Raw genomic sequence first — 17,048 nt, 5'->3', positions numbered from 1 at the left:
TGCCCATGTCTACCTGAATAGAGTCATCTTTGAAAGGAGTAAAATACTATTTCGATATTATCGACTGCCCCGTCGATAATCAACAGTAATAAACGTGTTCTGTTAGATCCATATGTTTCATACAAAAATACATCGAATGAGCATAATTTCATTAATTGATTTTGATTTAGAGTAGCTAAACTGAACAAATACCGAATTTTCGAGTTGTGATATTGTTAAAAAAAAATTCCTGCTTTTTCTGTTAAGCATTATAGCCTTATAAGTATTCGTACGTGTTTACAAAGCATGTAAATAATAAAAAATCATAAATTTAATATTGTATTATTTAAATATTTTTTATATATTAACACTTTCTATTCATAGTCGATAACGTCACTGCTCTTCAATTATTTCCGCGCCCTCGACGCCCCTTTAACAAGGACGAAAAATTGCTCACAGCTGACGGTCTTTAATAGTCTCTCGTCGATGACGAAACATATGAATCTGGCAGAAAAAAGTTTTTGGGTCGGATTAGTCGGATATCCATTTGGGAAATCAGAAGAAAAAAAAAGTTAATACTAAAGGAAAAAAGATGACTTCCTCATTGATTTGCTTTAAACTTTGCAATATTGTGTATTTTTTTACACGTAAAGCACGAATATGTAAGTAAAAATCATCGCTCTGTTGGCTTTAGGAAACCTGCCATATCGACGAATTGCAGCAACAGTATATTGTGCAACAATATATTTGTTAGTGCTATTAGCCTCTATCCTTGTTCTTCTTTTTATGAGCAATGAAAATAGACTGATGCTAATAACGTCTCCCAAAACGCACCTATAGTCACTACACGCACCGCGCGCGCGCATATACACACACATATATATACCCTGATAACCATTTCTGAAGAGGGAAATGTTGGCAACAGATTCTATTTGCCGAAAGGCAGCAGATGTGAAATTTTGGCATTAAAAATACTGCGTGCATAATTCTAGCAAAAATTCATCAATGTCAACAGATTACTTAGTAAAATGATGGTGAATAGCAAGTAGATTTTCCAAGAGTTTTGATGAAAGATTGATGACAAACCAAAGTAGCTTTGTTTAGTGCAAATTGTTATCAAACTGTCTGCACAAATGTAACATAGAGATGGTTATCAAACTCAGATTGGTGGTCAATAGCTTGATATACAGGTATGTCAAACACATTGACACCAAAAATGTAACAGATCAATATATTCAGTAATTAACAATAAAAAGCACGCAAATGTACTAAACGTAAATCAAAATTTATAATCTATTCCACTTTTTCGTTTAATTTGCATATCCATATATATACATATAAATATTACATCTTTGAGAAAGAAAAAGCACGAGAGAGTACTCTCTGATTACTGGAGTATTCTTAGTATTGTTTGCAAAATAAATATAAATACCATTGGATACCACATACATACATTTAAAAAAAATTAATGCATTTATGATAGAATAAGATACTAATGTTAAATTTTTATTTTAAATAATAATTTAGAAATGTTATTTTTGAATTTTTGAGTTTCAATGAATAGTTTCACGAGATTCTCCTAATATGTTTTTCGTAATATAGAGTAGACACAAGATAAATTAAAAATATACCACTTTATGGAAATTTATTAATTTCTAATATATAATACATCCTACATACATACAATATATATCGTTTTAATTAATTCATAGAGTAAAAGATATTTTTCTTATATAAAATAAACTTGATCTGCTCGTTTACTTGGATAAATCAAGAATAAAGAAAATTGGAAAGCTGATAAAACGCAACCTATGAAATTTGGTATTTGTATAAATTGGTCACTAATCAGACATCCATATGCAAACCATTGGCAGGACACTATCATAGACGCCATTATAATTGGAAATGGTAAACTTTCTGTGCTTTTCATTCTTATCACATGTGCCTGTAACAATTTATAGTTATTTATTACTAATACATTTATTTTCTATTTATATATTTTGTTAAAAATCAGTATATTAAAAAGATTAATTTTTAAATCATAGTTCAATAAAATTTTAAACAAAATAAATAATGTTATTTTATATTTATACTTACAAGTGATATCAATGGTGATGCAAAGAATAATATAGTCAAACTGCAACTAAGAAATCCTACATATTTCACAGCTAAAATTCTATCCTTTTGATAAGTACTATAAAGATACACAAGCGAAACTAAACAGATCGCTACTGCAAACTGCTTAATAGTAGTTGATCTTTTTACATTGTATAAGATATAAATGAATACATAACATATTTGTAATATTGTTCCAAATATATTTACACATATAATGAATGAATCTCTAATAAGTATTCCATATCTTAACCACAAACTACAACTGTAATGATAAGAATATAATTAAATTATATATACTATCATTATTTAACATTATTTATATTAATATTGGCAAATATTGTTTGTTATAATAATTATGTTATGATACGTACGACATAAAACACGTTACAAAAGCCAATCCTGAACTGTCTCCAGTTGTACCATTTCTAATATATTTTCTGCATACCAATCTATAAAAATTCACTCATTTTGTTTGATATATTCAAATTTAATAGTTTAAATGGGTACTACTATATAGTAATAAAATATCTTACAAGATCTATTATTAAAAATACTATTTTTAAAAGTACTATTTAACAATTATTTAACAAAATGTGTAATAATTATGTCGATTCTTATGTCTTATGTCGATTAAATTAATTAAGACATTTTAAATTGTACTTTAGTCATTCAAATGATAATAATCAATAATTTGAGACAGTGGTTGGCGCATTTTACATATTTCGGCCGGATTTCTGAGTTAACGTGTACTGCCTCGCTTCTACCCGGTCATATGGTAATAGCGGCCTACAATTTCTTTATTTAGTGAAGATTCTATAAAATAAGTTGAAAAACAGGCGTGTATCAATGATGACCTAGCAGCGAGGAAATTATAATTTTAATACAATTTCTTGTCTGTCACGGATATCAAATTAAGTATAATCGACAATGGAAAGAATCTTCTAGACGATCGATTTTTATGAGATAAACAGAGATTTTGCTACATTCGTCTTATTCGCGGTAATAAAAATTCAGCGTCAATATGTAACACAAAGTCTAAAATATGATAAAAATTGTTAATCTCTTTGATGACACACAGATTTTTCCTATCCTTGTGAATAAGAAAAAAAAGAATTGAATTTTTCTCATCTCCATTTCTCATCTCAGATTATTTTATAGAATCTTTACGGAACAAAGAAATTGTAGAATCCATAAGACATAATAAAGATATAGAGAAGAGAAGGCAGTTATAGACTAGATATGATAATATTTCGTATACTTTATGTTGAATTTTGAAGCTAACCACTCAAATTCCTTCTTTACATATTAATTATTTAGACATTATAGCATGACCATTAGTTATTAATATTTACTGTGTTATCATAAAATCTGCATTTCAATATTGTAGGTAGCCAAAAATTTTATAAGTATATATTCTTTATATCATTTTGAGAAATCTGTCCGAAATAATGTATTAATTTTTTTTACCTTTAGAACTTGTAACTTAAAAAGCTTGAATATGGTTTTTAAATAATGCAATTGAATTTAATTAAATGTCTGATGTAATGTCTGCATGACACATAAAGTTATATCGTTTACGTTCAGGGTTATGGACCACTTGCAAATGTTGCGAATCTGAGTCCCATAATCGCTCTGAATGTAATTTGGTTATACTTTTATTTTACTTATTAACTAATATATTATTTGTTATAATACTTATACAATACTTCTATAATGCACAAAATCATAAAAACCCCAAATTTTTTTACATATATTTTTGATACTTTTCTGTGATATTATGTATAAAATACTAATAATACTTTTTTATTTATTGAGACATGGCTCAAATTTTCTATTCAGTTAGTGGTACAATTGATGTGGTATAATATTTTGTTGAAAGAAAGAGGACCAATAAGCCACAATTTCACCCCTCTCTGGATTTTATTATAAAATTATCAGAAACAATTTCTTAATGCATAAAACAATAAATTAAGCTGTTTTCAGCCTAAACGGATATGTTCGACGTAGTTGTTATCTTGTTTAAACATAGAAATTCGTATTTGTGGATATTTTGTACAATACTACACAACTCGTCTGAAAATCAGGTTGAAGGGGCTAAAATCATGGCTTATTAGTCCTCCTTTCACTTAAGTGTTCCTTTATAAGTATAGATTTATACTTAATAATTGTTTATTATTGACAAAACAAACTTTTATATGAATATGAATTTTTTTACAATGTCACTAATTTATAATTAATAATAATATAAAACTGTCTTCCTAATAGTTCAATTGTTAGGACATTTACCTTATTCATCAATTTTTCTTTCAAAACCTCAAAATAAACTTTTAAATTTAAAAAAATATAAAGTATTAAGATAAACGATATTTGCCATTTAATATACTACTATATTATCTAATCCATTATTATCCAATCCATTATAGTCCAATTATACAGAACACTTGTCAGTGAATTGATCTGTTATTATCACAAGATATATCAAAATAAAACTAGTTATAATGTCATGACAAATGAATTATAAATGATGGGAAAATGAATTATAAATGACAAAAATGAATTATAAATGATGAGAAAAATGTACCTTTAATAATTATTTTAGAATTGTTTTGACATCAATATTATTTTTTTATTCTATTTGGTTACGTTTTTAAATTTACTATATGTGATAGATCTTAATTACATTTCTTTGTAATAGTTTACATGGTATTTTATAGATTTCTTTCAACAATTGTATATAAGATATAAACGATTAAAATTTTCTGAAAACTACACAACAATCGGTGTTGTTTGGATTTAATTGTAAAAAATAATTTATTGATAAATAATAAATTAAATTAAATATATTTTTAAATATTTTAAATATAAAAAAACAAATTACGCTAATAATTTCAAAAAATAGAAATTTAAATTATCAAGATTATTCGTATCATACATCACTTACACGCCAGCTAAAAACTGTAAAACAGTACAAATTGACGCGGATAATGCAAGTGCATCCTTAATCTCCGTCGATGTCATAATTTAAATTATGCATTTCTTCTATATTAATTGTCATTTGACAATTTGTCTATTTTATCGCACACAACTCTATCATATGTTCAATACTGTTCAATATCTGTAGATGATTACTTCCTTTTTTCTTTCTTTTAGTAGTATAGTACACGTACACATACCCGTTACCCCTCTTAGGCTGTGTTCAAAAACCACACTTGGAAGCACCTGGGGGTCTATTACGGTTCTTAGGTGAGTTCACTTACTTTTCACATTTCCAGCACTGTCTCCACTGATTGGTGTATACTTTTAGAACTAACGATATACACCAATCACTGTAGCTCACTTTTCACATTTTCACAGTGAGTGATCTCACCTAAGAACTGTAATAGACCCCCTGATCTTCTTAGGGTCTAAACACAATGGCTGCGTTCAGCAGAAAAAGCAGCTTTGCAACTGTTGTAAAATTCTTCAACACGATTGGTTCTTGCTCTTAGTTTCTGTTAGATCTAAACGTATAAACGCAGCCAATGTCAGGCAACAGGCAATAGGAATAGAAATAATGAAAGAAAGAAAGGATCTTCTTCTCTTTTTTTCTCTTTCTTTATTTTCTGTTCCTATTGCCTGTTGCCTGGCATTGTGTTTAGGCCTTTAGGCTGCGGTTCATTTGACGCTACAAATGCTTTGAAGCGTTTAATTGACCAATCAAAACAAAGACCTAGTTTACACCAAGCATTTAGTACGCGTATCAAATAGTAAATAACTAATAAATGTGTTTAATCATCAGGTGGTTGATCAGCTTAAATTCACTACTTGATACGCGTACCAAGTGCTCGGTGTAAACTAGAGCAAAGATTTTTACGAATTGACCAATCAAAAAATGCTTCGAAACGTTTGTAGCGTCAAGTGGACCGTAGCTTTAGGCTGCATTCCTATATTTACTGTCAGTACTGAAAATCTACAGTATATATAACGTAAACTATAGATTTTTAGTACTGGCAGTGAATATCGGAACGCAGCCTTAAAAGGCCCCTGATGGATTTCCGACTGGCTGGTATTCATATCGAATCTTATGGTTTGTTCGCGTCGCCATGCTCCGACATGTTCCTACTCACTCCAACGCATTCTAATAGGTTGGCGTCATCGGAATCAACGTATTGGAGTGCGTTGGGGTAAATAGGAGCATGTTGGGGCATGTGACGCGAACAAAACCATTATTTAAAGATCGTCTCAAGCAATGTCCTAGGTCGGATCTACAATAGGTGTAGTAAGCCTTATGCCATAAGAAATTGACCAATTATAATTGAATATGAGAAGAATAATCGAACATAATTGGTTAATTTCTTATCGCATACGGCTTATTACACTATTGTAGATCCGGGCTTAAGATGCTAATACGACTCTGTGATAGGCTGATGGCATCTTAAGACAGTACTTAAGATGATCTTAAATATAAGATCCGACTATGAATACCCGGCCTAAACGCGCTTATTATAACTTAGGGTGCGTTTCCACCGAGCACATTACGCGTCATCCTTCGCGTCTAATCAAAACATTCATTATATTTTATCATAATAAAATGGGACGTTTTAATTGAACGCGAAGGATGATGCGACGCGTGACGCGCTTGGTGGGAACGCACTTTTAGGCCCGGTTCCACAACTCACGGTTAAATTAACTGGCCGATTATTCCATTGGAATTGACCAATCGTATTTGTTAATTTTGTTTAACGACAAATACGATTGGTCAATTCCAATGAAATAATCGGCCAGTTAATTTAACCGTGAGTTGTGGAACCAAACCTTAGACCCGGTTCCACAACTCACGGTTAAATTAACTGGCCGATTATTCTATTGGAATTGACCAATCGCATTTGTTAATTTCGCTTAATGATAAATACGATTAGTCAATTCCAATGAAATAATCGGTCGGTTAAGGTAACCGAAGATTATGAAACTGGTTCTTAGGCTTGATTTTACCAACGTAGATTAACTTTAATCTCGGTTTAACTTACTTGTTATCTCATTTTAGTTCCAAAAATTAGAAAAAGATAAAGATCAAGTAACCGAGATTAAAGTTAATTTACGTTGGTAGAAATGGGGCTTAGGCCGAATTGGAATTGACCAATCGTATTTGTTAATTTTGCTTAACGACAAATACGATTGGTCAATTCCAATGAAATAATCGGCCAGTTAATTTAACCGTGAGTTGTGGAACCGGGCCTTAGTGCAGTTCTGGGGCCCGATTCTTGAAGTCATTCGCAAGAGAAACGTATACGCAAATACTCGCTCTAACAGAAAATTGTAAGTTTATTGGTTAATAGCCATACGATAGCCAATAAATTTCTAACTTTTCTGTAAGAACAGAATTTGCGAATACGTTTCTCTTGCGAATAAATTCAAGAATCGAGCCCCAGGGCCCCGATTCTTGAATTCATTCGCAAGAGAAACGTATTCACAAATTCTGTTCTTACAGAAAAGTTGAAAATTTATTGGCTATCGTATGGCTTTCAATCAATAAACTTGCAAATTTTCTGTTAGAGTGGGTATTTGCGCATACGTTTTCTTGCGAATGAATTCAAGAATCGAGCCCCAGTGCAGCTATAAAGAACAAACCCTTTGTATCCAAAGTTGCTTCGGGCTTCCACCACATGAGGTCTCTAAGATCAATTCGGACTTCTCGCCGACCGCCGACCTTTGAGAAACATAAACAATGGTACGCATATTGAGGCATACCGTTGATCACGAAATGTCAGTATAATATTCTTTGTGTCTGTGTCTTTCGTTCAATTTTTCATATTTATCTGTGTAATACAAATAAAAATTGATTCTGAAAGTAACGCTAAGCGTAAATTTACGCAGTTTTATCAAAAGAAGTTTGGTAAGTGCAACAGAAAAAGATAATTTGCGCGTGATACATAGTTATTTATTTATACACATTGAAATCCATATTGATATATGGATTTTTCTATCTTGTATAGAAAACAGAAATCGAAAGAGATAGAGAGAGAAAGAAAAAAGATATTTGTTTATGAAGCTTGTACGTTTTAAACCAAGTAGTTTCGTCTTTTCTCGCACTTGAAAGCAATTGCTGAAAGCTTTGTATAATCCCAGTCAAAAGTTTAATCAGTGTCATTAAGCGTATTATGTTAAAACGCATAGTAATTTTGTATTTTAAGGGAAGGTAGTAAGTTGAAAACTTTTTGAAAAAATATTTTTATTTTTTGCATTTTTTAAAATTATTAAGTGTCTGAAATGTGTATGTACAAAATTTATTTAAATCCAAAATTTATAGAAATAAAATTACAGAACATTTAATGTGGAATTTTTATTGTAAGAATATTTGGTTAATACATGGTTAACATATTCTAATAATTTGTACTGTTGGCTAATGTTTTAAAATAACTTTCCTCTTTTTAAAATAAATTCTTGGCACAAGAGAATGATTATGGTTTGTTTGTTTTTTAATGGTTTTTTTAATGGTTTAAATCATTAGGGCTAAGTTTGAAAATGTTATCCAAATGATCCCTTGTATTATTTTATTCTTGTTATGTATTGAATATTGAACATGAATCAAGTGATACATGGGAGTATTTGGATAATGGTTCAGAATATAGCCTAAGTAAAAGGGAAGTAAATTTTATTTCAACTCCCTAATAATCTTTACGAATACTTTTTAACTGTCCAATTTCTATTCTAATTTCTCAGAAAGGGAAATGTAAGTTCTCAAATAGACTAAACTGCATTCAAAAAATTTCCTTGTAACAGTATCTTTATGATATTAAAAATTATATTAAAATATATAGCAATAAAGATCTGTGAGATATATTGAAATTATTGCAGACGTCAACAATTGTGATAGGTTTGTGTTTTATTCTTTTTTGCAGGTAAAAGAGGAAGATGAAAATAAAACGCAGCAAATCTCTTTCTCCCGAACCATCTAGCAGTTCAGATGGTTCAATAAAACGTGTAAAACTTGAAGAAGTTGCAAATCAGAATGGAACGTTGTCTTTAAATATCCTTGAGTTTTCAGATGATGTTTTGCTTAATATATTGAAATATTTACATCCACAGGATCTTATGGCAGTCAGTTTGTAAGTTGCATCTATATTATTTATATTATGGGGAGAATCTTGTTTAAGAAGCCAAAAATAGCATAATTTCAATGATTTTTTGCAGCTATAATAAAAGTTATCTTTTAAAAAATTTTGAGTATGTTTTACTTATATCTTAAAATATACAAAATAATTTTTTTTTAAATAAACAATTTTTACAGTTTGAATTTGGTCCTAAAACTGTAGGGGGATATTCTCTGATATATTTACTGTCAATTTAAGCAACTTAAAAAAAAACGATTTTTTTTTGACCTTCTAAACGAGTTTCCCCTCTTTAACTATGGTTTTTGAGATGTTTTCTCTACTATAACTTCTGTAATTGATTTCTTTGAATTTTGTATAGATGTTGTCAGAGATTTGCACAGTTAACGCAAGACAGAACTCTGTGGAGAAGAGTGGATTTTCGAACAAAGTCTATATTTTTAGATGACTTGAATCAGTACATGAAGTTCTTGCAACCAATAACAATGAGTTTGGCAATACGTGGCAATCTGATTTCTCGCGAACGTTCATCTCTTACACAAAAATTTTTTAATAATGTGAAAAATCTGTGTGATCAACTTAAAGAATTAATTATCGAAGAATATTACATCAATGGAGATAAGGTATATTACATGATTTATTAAGATATTTTATGATAAAAATAATTACAATATTATATTATATTTGTTTTTAAGGAGATTTTATAACTTAAAAGTAATTTATTTATAAGTATCTTTTAAAGGAGCTTTTGACTTCTTCAAAATAATAAATGAAAAAAATTTAAGCAATAAAAATAAAAATTTGTTATCTAAAAAATATTTTTTTATAACATTTATAAATATTAATGTAACAAATGAAAAAGGGACAATTTGAGAATCTTCTCGCACAAATAACACAAAAATGCAACTTTGTATCTTGTTGTATAACAGAGATCCAATAACATATATATATATATATATATATATATATATATATATATATAAAATTATATTGCTAATTAGGCTGGGAAAAGGGTGAAAACATTACGATGCTACTTAGTGTACTTTGTCAGTTTTGCGCACGTTCAAAACTCACACTTCGCGCACCCCTACTACCATGTGTCACGCTTGGACAAAACTGTCAAAGTACACTTTTCTTTACGTCTATCTTTCTTTGATTTTACCTACTTCTCTTATGAGGCAAGCACGACGCTAGTAATATAGTCTTATTACATATATGCCTATACCTCTTATCTTGTAGTAGGGAGATAAGAGGTGGGGGATGAGAAGAGGGGATGGGACGGTTTGTTCCTAGTAGCACTTTATTGGCCCAACACTGGTCAACTGTTGGCCAATCTTAATACAATATGGCCAAGATATGCTGTTCGGGAATATCTTAATTAAAAAATCGGTCAGTTAAAAAATTGGGAAGACAGTATACCAAGAAATTACTTTTACTTCTTTTATTTTTCCTGACTTTTGCAACGTAAATCTTCGCGCGATATAAATACCGGAGTTACTTTATATTTAATCTACTACAATGTGATTTTTACAGATTCATATAACAGATTTTCCATGCACCATTGAAAAGCTATCATTAGAAGGTTGCAAAATGAATTATTTACAGAGTAATAAATCTTATTTTTTTAAAATGGATCTTCACATGCCTAATCTGACAGTAAGTTGATATCTTAATATATATCTTTAATGTCAATATATTGTTTTTGTATTTAACTTCTCTTTATTCATATTTTTTTATATTTGTGTCTGCAATTCTACAGCTCATTTTTTGATTTGGTAAATTTACTCTATGTAAATTTCTTTCTTGTAATAAAAACCTATAAATATAAATATAAATATAAATATAAATTACAATGCAATTAATATAATATTATAAAAATACGTTTATTTTTATGTGTACATTTGGTATCACTTTATTTTTTAATAAATAATTTTGAAATAAAAAGTCAATTAAAGAGGATCTTAGTACTTAATAATACTTAAATCTTAGTACTTAATAAACTTACTTAATAATGTGTTAAAATAACACAATATAAATAACAATGATTAAAAAAAACAGGAAAACCTAGAATTTTTTAAGAATTTCTTTTTTGTCTTAAGCCTTCGGCACACGATATGATTTTTCATGTTAGATCGCATACGAGCCATCTTATTACGAGTCCGTGTCTTGGGGCTCTATTCTGTACCGGCTACCGACAACTATCGGTGTCGTTGCGCTGATTTTTTGCCATATAAAATATCTGTGCAACGACACCGATAGTTGTCGGTAGATGGTACAGAATTGAGCCCCTGATTGGCTCGAATGATTATATTACCAATCGTAACCTAATCATAAGACGCCTTGTATGCGTGCTAGCATGAAAAATCGTATCGTGTGCCGAAGGCTTTACTCTTAAAAATCATAAACTTTTATGAGACTTTTATGAGATTTAGGGCCCCCGCACAGACTTCTGCATAACACGAAATGCATAATGCATAAGAAAATTAACCAGAGGTCTTTATTTCTATCCTGGGGAGGGAAATAGACGACTCTGATTGATTAATTCTCTTATGCGTCATGCACTATGTGTTATGCAAAAGTCTATGCAGGGGCCCTTACTCACAAAGGAACCTCGAGTGGTCGAAAATTTTGATTTTAATGAAACTTGGCATAAATGTAGAGGGGGTAAATATATGAATTTAGAAATTTTCAGTTAGCGTTCAAAACCGAAAGGATAAAACCATCCTTTAAAGGTAAAGACATTTTTGTCTTTTCTCGATATAGCTCGTAAGTTACTACGTATGGTAATAGCTATAGACTGTAAGAAGAAATTTCAAAAAATTATATCATAAATAGTGTAAATACTATGGTAATTTAATGAAAAATAGTAAAAATTTTCATAATTCCTTTTTTGATGCACGCTTACTATTTACCATAATAATTTTTACTATAAAATTTTCTCCGTGTACGAAACACTCGTTTGTATCGTTTTGGGCTGTTTACAAAATTGAACTTGTTAACAAAATTTTGAATAAATATTCTGAATTTCTATCTCAATTATTAAATATATTTATATAGACTACATATTATGGGTTGTCATACTTTACATACAAGACGTAATTATAAATTGAAATTAGAAATAATATCTTAAATGAAGATGAGTGTAACATCATTATTAAAATTTACAATCGAGTTAATTGTCAAGGTTGACAATCCGTTGATTTGCAGAATCTATAGAATTAAAAAAGTGTTTAATTTATATAAAAATATTAAATACCTAGATCCGCTTTGACTGACAAATGACACTTTTTATTTATTGTATTAATCACATGTTGATCTAATATTCAACATATTAATTATATTGTAATTATTTAATTATTGGAAGAAAAATTGATCTTCGAATTTAAAATGTTAACTTGAAAAACATGATAAATACACACACACACACACACCAGTGCATATACATATATTATTATTATACTTGTTATTACTTTTTTTATGATTATAACTGTAATAATTATTGCTGTAATATTAAATATTTAAAATTATTTTTAGTGTTTGATTTTAAGTAATTGTGAGTGGTTTACGCCGCATTCCTTATTAGTTATTAGCAAAATACCAAAACTCAAGGAACTTAGACTGAACTCATGTCATCGTCTGGGCGAATGTGTTGCGTATGCTAGTTTAGCAACTAGATTTGGATTTAAGACGTTAGAGGTAGGATAATGGTTTTTTTTTATTTATGTGTATTTTAATTTTAATATTACATTAATCATTGGTCTTACATTTAATCTTATTCAAAAAACATTCCAAAATATGTTTTTATATTTTATGTTAGATTTTAGATCTTCGAGATACTGCACTAGGAGATAGTGAAGTTGGTTGTTTTAGTAGTACTAAAACTTTAACGCATCTATATTTGGAGTGTCCTTCGACATGGAGACATGAAGAACCGCCAGAAATTGTACAACAACGACAACAACAGGCTCTTCGATTACCCATATTTGAAGACGATAATCTAGCACAGGTACCTAAAAAAGGCAAATTTATAAGCATTGATTACATTTGTTAGAACATATCAGATGATTTACTTTACAGATTTCGAACTTTAAAATTTCGAAACTTCGAACTTTTCAGAGGTTTATTCGGGAAACTCGATCGAAAGCCGAAGAGGTAGTTGTAATTTGAGAATAATTCCATATCTTTTGAACATGTACATATATTTATTAATTTGTTTTATTTCCAATATTTTTTGCATTCCTCGAATAAATTTGTCAGTTTTACAAATATTTTTTAAAGGTACGTTTAAACTTTGAAGATTCGAAGTAATTTCTTAATCTTTGGAATTGTCAAAATTAGCAGTCCTCAGAAAATGTTGGCGACATTACTTTTACTGATTGAATTGACCTGTGTTTGATGAGATGTTTGTAGAGATATAATATTGATGTACACTATTACATACGTTGATATTTACACACATGTGCACAATTTTTTAGACAATTTCTTCCTGTAGTAAAATTTCTAGGATTATCTCTAAAAGTACAGTATTGTTTTTTCGTGTAATTTCTATGGAAAAGTATACTTGTTTTATATGCAGTTATTGTTATATATAAAGTTTAAACTTTTGTATATAACAAATGTTGTATCGAATTAATCGCAAAAATTAATAATAAAACTGTAATTTTCTAATTTTTTTAAATGAAATTAACTTTATTCTGCATTATTATTTTTGATAATGGAAAAGATTTTATAATTTTGTATAATAAAAAGACTATCTGAAAAATATTAATTGATAAAATAGACTTATTACCAGCATCTTTTTATTATACACAAGGGGACTTTTAAACATGTTAATAATCGATTTTGATGAAAGTTATATATGTGTAGAGGGACTGCCTTTTGTGTACCAGAATAAAGGGATTTTTAGATCCACTGGCAATCCAACATGCGAACTCAGATTAAGCTCGCGTTCCAGATTGTCAGCGTACAAGTTGCGCATGGCTCCGATGAGCCGTATTTAACTGCTCGTCAAATGGTTGAAATTTCCAGTATATATGAGATCATCAAAAAAACTAAATTTTTCGGTCTTCATTTTTTCGCAAACTAAGGCCCGTCACTAAAAACCCCTTTACCTAGGTACACAGGAGAAGGTTCTTTTGTCAATTAAAAATAAAGTTTTTCAAAGAAAAATTGTTTCAATGTTGAAAATAAAAGTCAAAAGTTTTTGAAATTTTTGTTGATGGATTTTTAAGTATATTTTTAATTAATTTTTGAGTTGAAAGTAAATATTTGAATAAATTTTTTAAAACGATATTGGAATATATATAGTGTAACCAACTTAACCTTTAATATACACACATCAAAAAAATTACATAACATACACGGGGTGATTATCCCAGCCACTTAAAATGATTTTTGCATTTGTTAAAACATTGTATCTAAAGATCTAAAAAAATTTATGTATATATTTTTTGAACAGTCCAAACTATGCCTAATTGTTTTGGGAAGATAATTTTTACTTGAACATACTAAAAAAAAATCAGTAAAGCAAGTCATAAGTGAAGACTTTTTTAATTTATTTTTGTCACACATTCCGCGTGTATGTTGAAGGTTAATATTAAGTAAAAATTAACTAAAATTATTGCAAAAAATCTATTAAAATAAACAAAAATTTTCGAAAATTTTGATTTTGATTTTTGATATCAAAATAGCTGCAGGTGGCGATAGAGTTTTTTTATTAATATATTTTAGAGAAGTCTTTGAAAATATGGCTACTTCGCATCCATATAATAGTCTATGAGATATCATGAGATCACATATTGCTTTGGAATTGTGCTAGTATTTTATTGTTTTATTTAATTAAATAAAAGTATCTTATGATATTTTGCAAAAGAAAAAGTAATGAGCGAGAAAAATATCGGAATGTAAACCTTTATAGTTTAATTGGAAGAACAATTCGTCTGGGAAGTGGAAGATGGAAGGTTCAGAGTTCGATTCTTGATCTAATCTCTTTATCGTCATATTTTTTTACAAGAATACTATATGCGACGCCTGTAGTTCAGTGGCAGGGTTTTCGAAATACACCTATACAATATTTGGAACCTTTTAAGATTACTTTTCGAGACATTATTTCTGACTGGGTTTCTTTAACACAACATACATTTTAACATTATGAAAGTAAATTGTTTTTTCAGTTTTTAGTTGAGGATGGATTCTCTTTCGAAAATTATGGATTTCAACGATGTTTGATATCGGATAGAGCAATTTGTGCACTTGGAAGCGATAGTTGCGATAGAGAAGTAGTAAATAGTTTTCATGCTCCGGAAGGAATGATAATATTACGGGAAGATAAACGAATCTCCAATAATCCAAATCTTAAAACATTAGTTGTTAGGTAAGTCAATTGATTTACTTTACAGGAAAAATTCTTAAAAAGAATAAATAAAATACTTTAAATAATCTGTTAATTTTTTTTCAGAAATTATCCACGTGTAACAAACTCCAGTCTTATCCATTTAGCTTTAAACGCATCAAGATTAGAATATTTGGATGTTACTGGTACTTCTGTAACAAGAGATGGTGTTGAATCATTTAAATCTCAAAAGAGCAATGTTAAAGTAGTCTCGTCATTTAATGAGACATAGTTAAAATCACGTCTAGGTTAAGAATTAATTAATATTTATCTTTTGTTAACTTTTAAACTTTTTGTTTAGGAATTAATAGAAATATTTGCGACAAGTATTAATACTTTTATATCTGAATATGCTTCAAGATTAAGATTTATCTAATATTAAAAAAAAAAAACAAATGAAAATGTTGTTAATAAGAGCCTGCATTGAGTGTGTTTATGCAATGTTATATTTTAAGAGTGGTTTTATCGTAACATGAAACAATTGTACATAATTTTGACTAACGCATAGTATACATAAAATACGCAAACATTTCGACTCACAATTCGAGTCCTTTTCAGTGCTGTTTAAACGCAATAACAGTCAAGAATTACATTGTGTGTTCCGTTATATCATGGAAGATTTATCTTCTCAAAACGAAGGTGATAAAACATTAAACAATGAAGTTAACCGCTAGCATACGGTCTTCCAAAAACAAAAGCTTAAAATTCACAATGGAGGTGGGAGGCGACAAACTCGATTTTTTTGACCTTACACTTATTAACTCGACCAACAAGCTCATACAATTGGTACCACAAACCCATTTTTCAGGGAAATATTTAAATTTTTACTCACACCATCCAATTTGCCAAAAGAAAGAGTGTATGACTTAATAGATCGCGTTATGCATTTGTCGCATCCTACTTTTCACGAATCGAACTTAAAATTATTATTAACATTTTACTAGACAATGGATATCCTCTGGAGCTTATTTTTACATATATTAAAGAGAGGAACATCCATATACTTAATTCCAGAAAATTAGACGGGGTAACTACCAAAGAAGATAAATAAAAATGTAACTTTTTTATCATACCGTACGTTCCAATAGTTCAGACAAAATTCGACGTTGCCTTTACACGATACCTTTCTATCATGGGCTCCCTGAACGATATGCGGAGAAATCTTCCTCATCTTACTGTTATCGATACCAAAAGTCAGAGGGCCTACACACATTACTGATCCAATTAAAATCCAGCCGTTTCTTTTTGTAAGTTTTAATTTACTGTATTCTATTTTATTATTAGCAACAATTTATTTTGTATTTCTAGTAGTTTCATTTTGGTTAACTTTATTGTTTAGTATTTTATCACGTCTGTTTTGAGAAAAAGATAAACCTTTCATAATATGACGGAACACACAATGTAATTCTTGATTCCACTGTTATTGTTTAAACACTGAAGAGGACTCGAATTGTGAGTCGAAACGTTTGCGC

At 29.5% G+C, this 17,048-nt stretch overlaps 2 protein-coding genes across 5 annotated transcripts; one reads left to right on the top strand and one right to left on the bottom strand.

Annotated features, from left to right (window-relative positions):
• Positions 1–509: 509 nt before the first annotated feature.
• On the top strand, positions 510–16,594 carry LOC105838961. 4 transcript variants are annotated; one of them, XM_036283617.1, is made up of 8 exons: positions 510–641; positions 8,976–9,182; positions 9,547–9,808; positions 10,719–10,841; positions 12,720–12,881; positions 13,003–13,191; positions 15,359–15,558; positions 15,643–15,808. In XM_036283617.1, exons 2-8 carry the CDS (start codon positions 8,989–8,991, stop codon positions 15,806–15,808), a joined length of 1,296 nt encoding a protein of 431 aa, XP_036139510.1. In that variant the 5' UTR covers positions 510–641; positions 8,976–8,988. The 4 variants fall into 4 exon arrangements, with proteins under 4 accessions (XP_036139510.1, XP_036139511.1, XP_012540378.1 ...); XM_036283618.1 differs by lacking the exon at positions 510–641 and adding an exon at positions 670–1,169; XM_012684924.3 differs by lacking the exon at positions 510–641 and adding an exon at positions 7,788–7,969.
• On the bottom strand, positions 1,608–5,294 carry LOC105838431 (sugar transporter SWEET1). Its single transcript, XM_012683983.3, has 4 exons — positions 5,039–5,294; positions 2,469–2,546; positions 2,077–2,359; positions 1,608–1,924 (listed from the first exon to the last, which is right to left on the bottom strand). Exons 1-4 carry the CDS (start codon positions 5,113–5,115, stop codon positions 1,709–1,711), a joined length of 654 nt encoding a protein of 217 aa, XP_012539437.1. The 5' UTR covers positions 5,116–5,294; the 3' UTR covers positions 1,608–1,708.
• Positions 16,595–17,048: the final 454 nt, after the last annotated feature.

This window comes from Monomorium pharaonis, chromosome 3 (genome assembly GCF_013373865.1).
Source record: "Monomorium pharaonis isolate MP-MQ-018 chromosome 3, ASM1337386v2, whole genome shotgun sequence".
NCBI classification, from domain to species: Eukaryota; Metazoa; Arthropoda; class Insecta; order Hymenoptera; family Formicidae; genus Monomorium; species Monomorium pharaonis.
The sequence above is the reverse complement of the archived record's forward strand: the minus strand, read 5'-3'. Positions and strand labels throughout refer to the sequence as shown.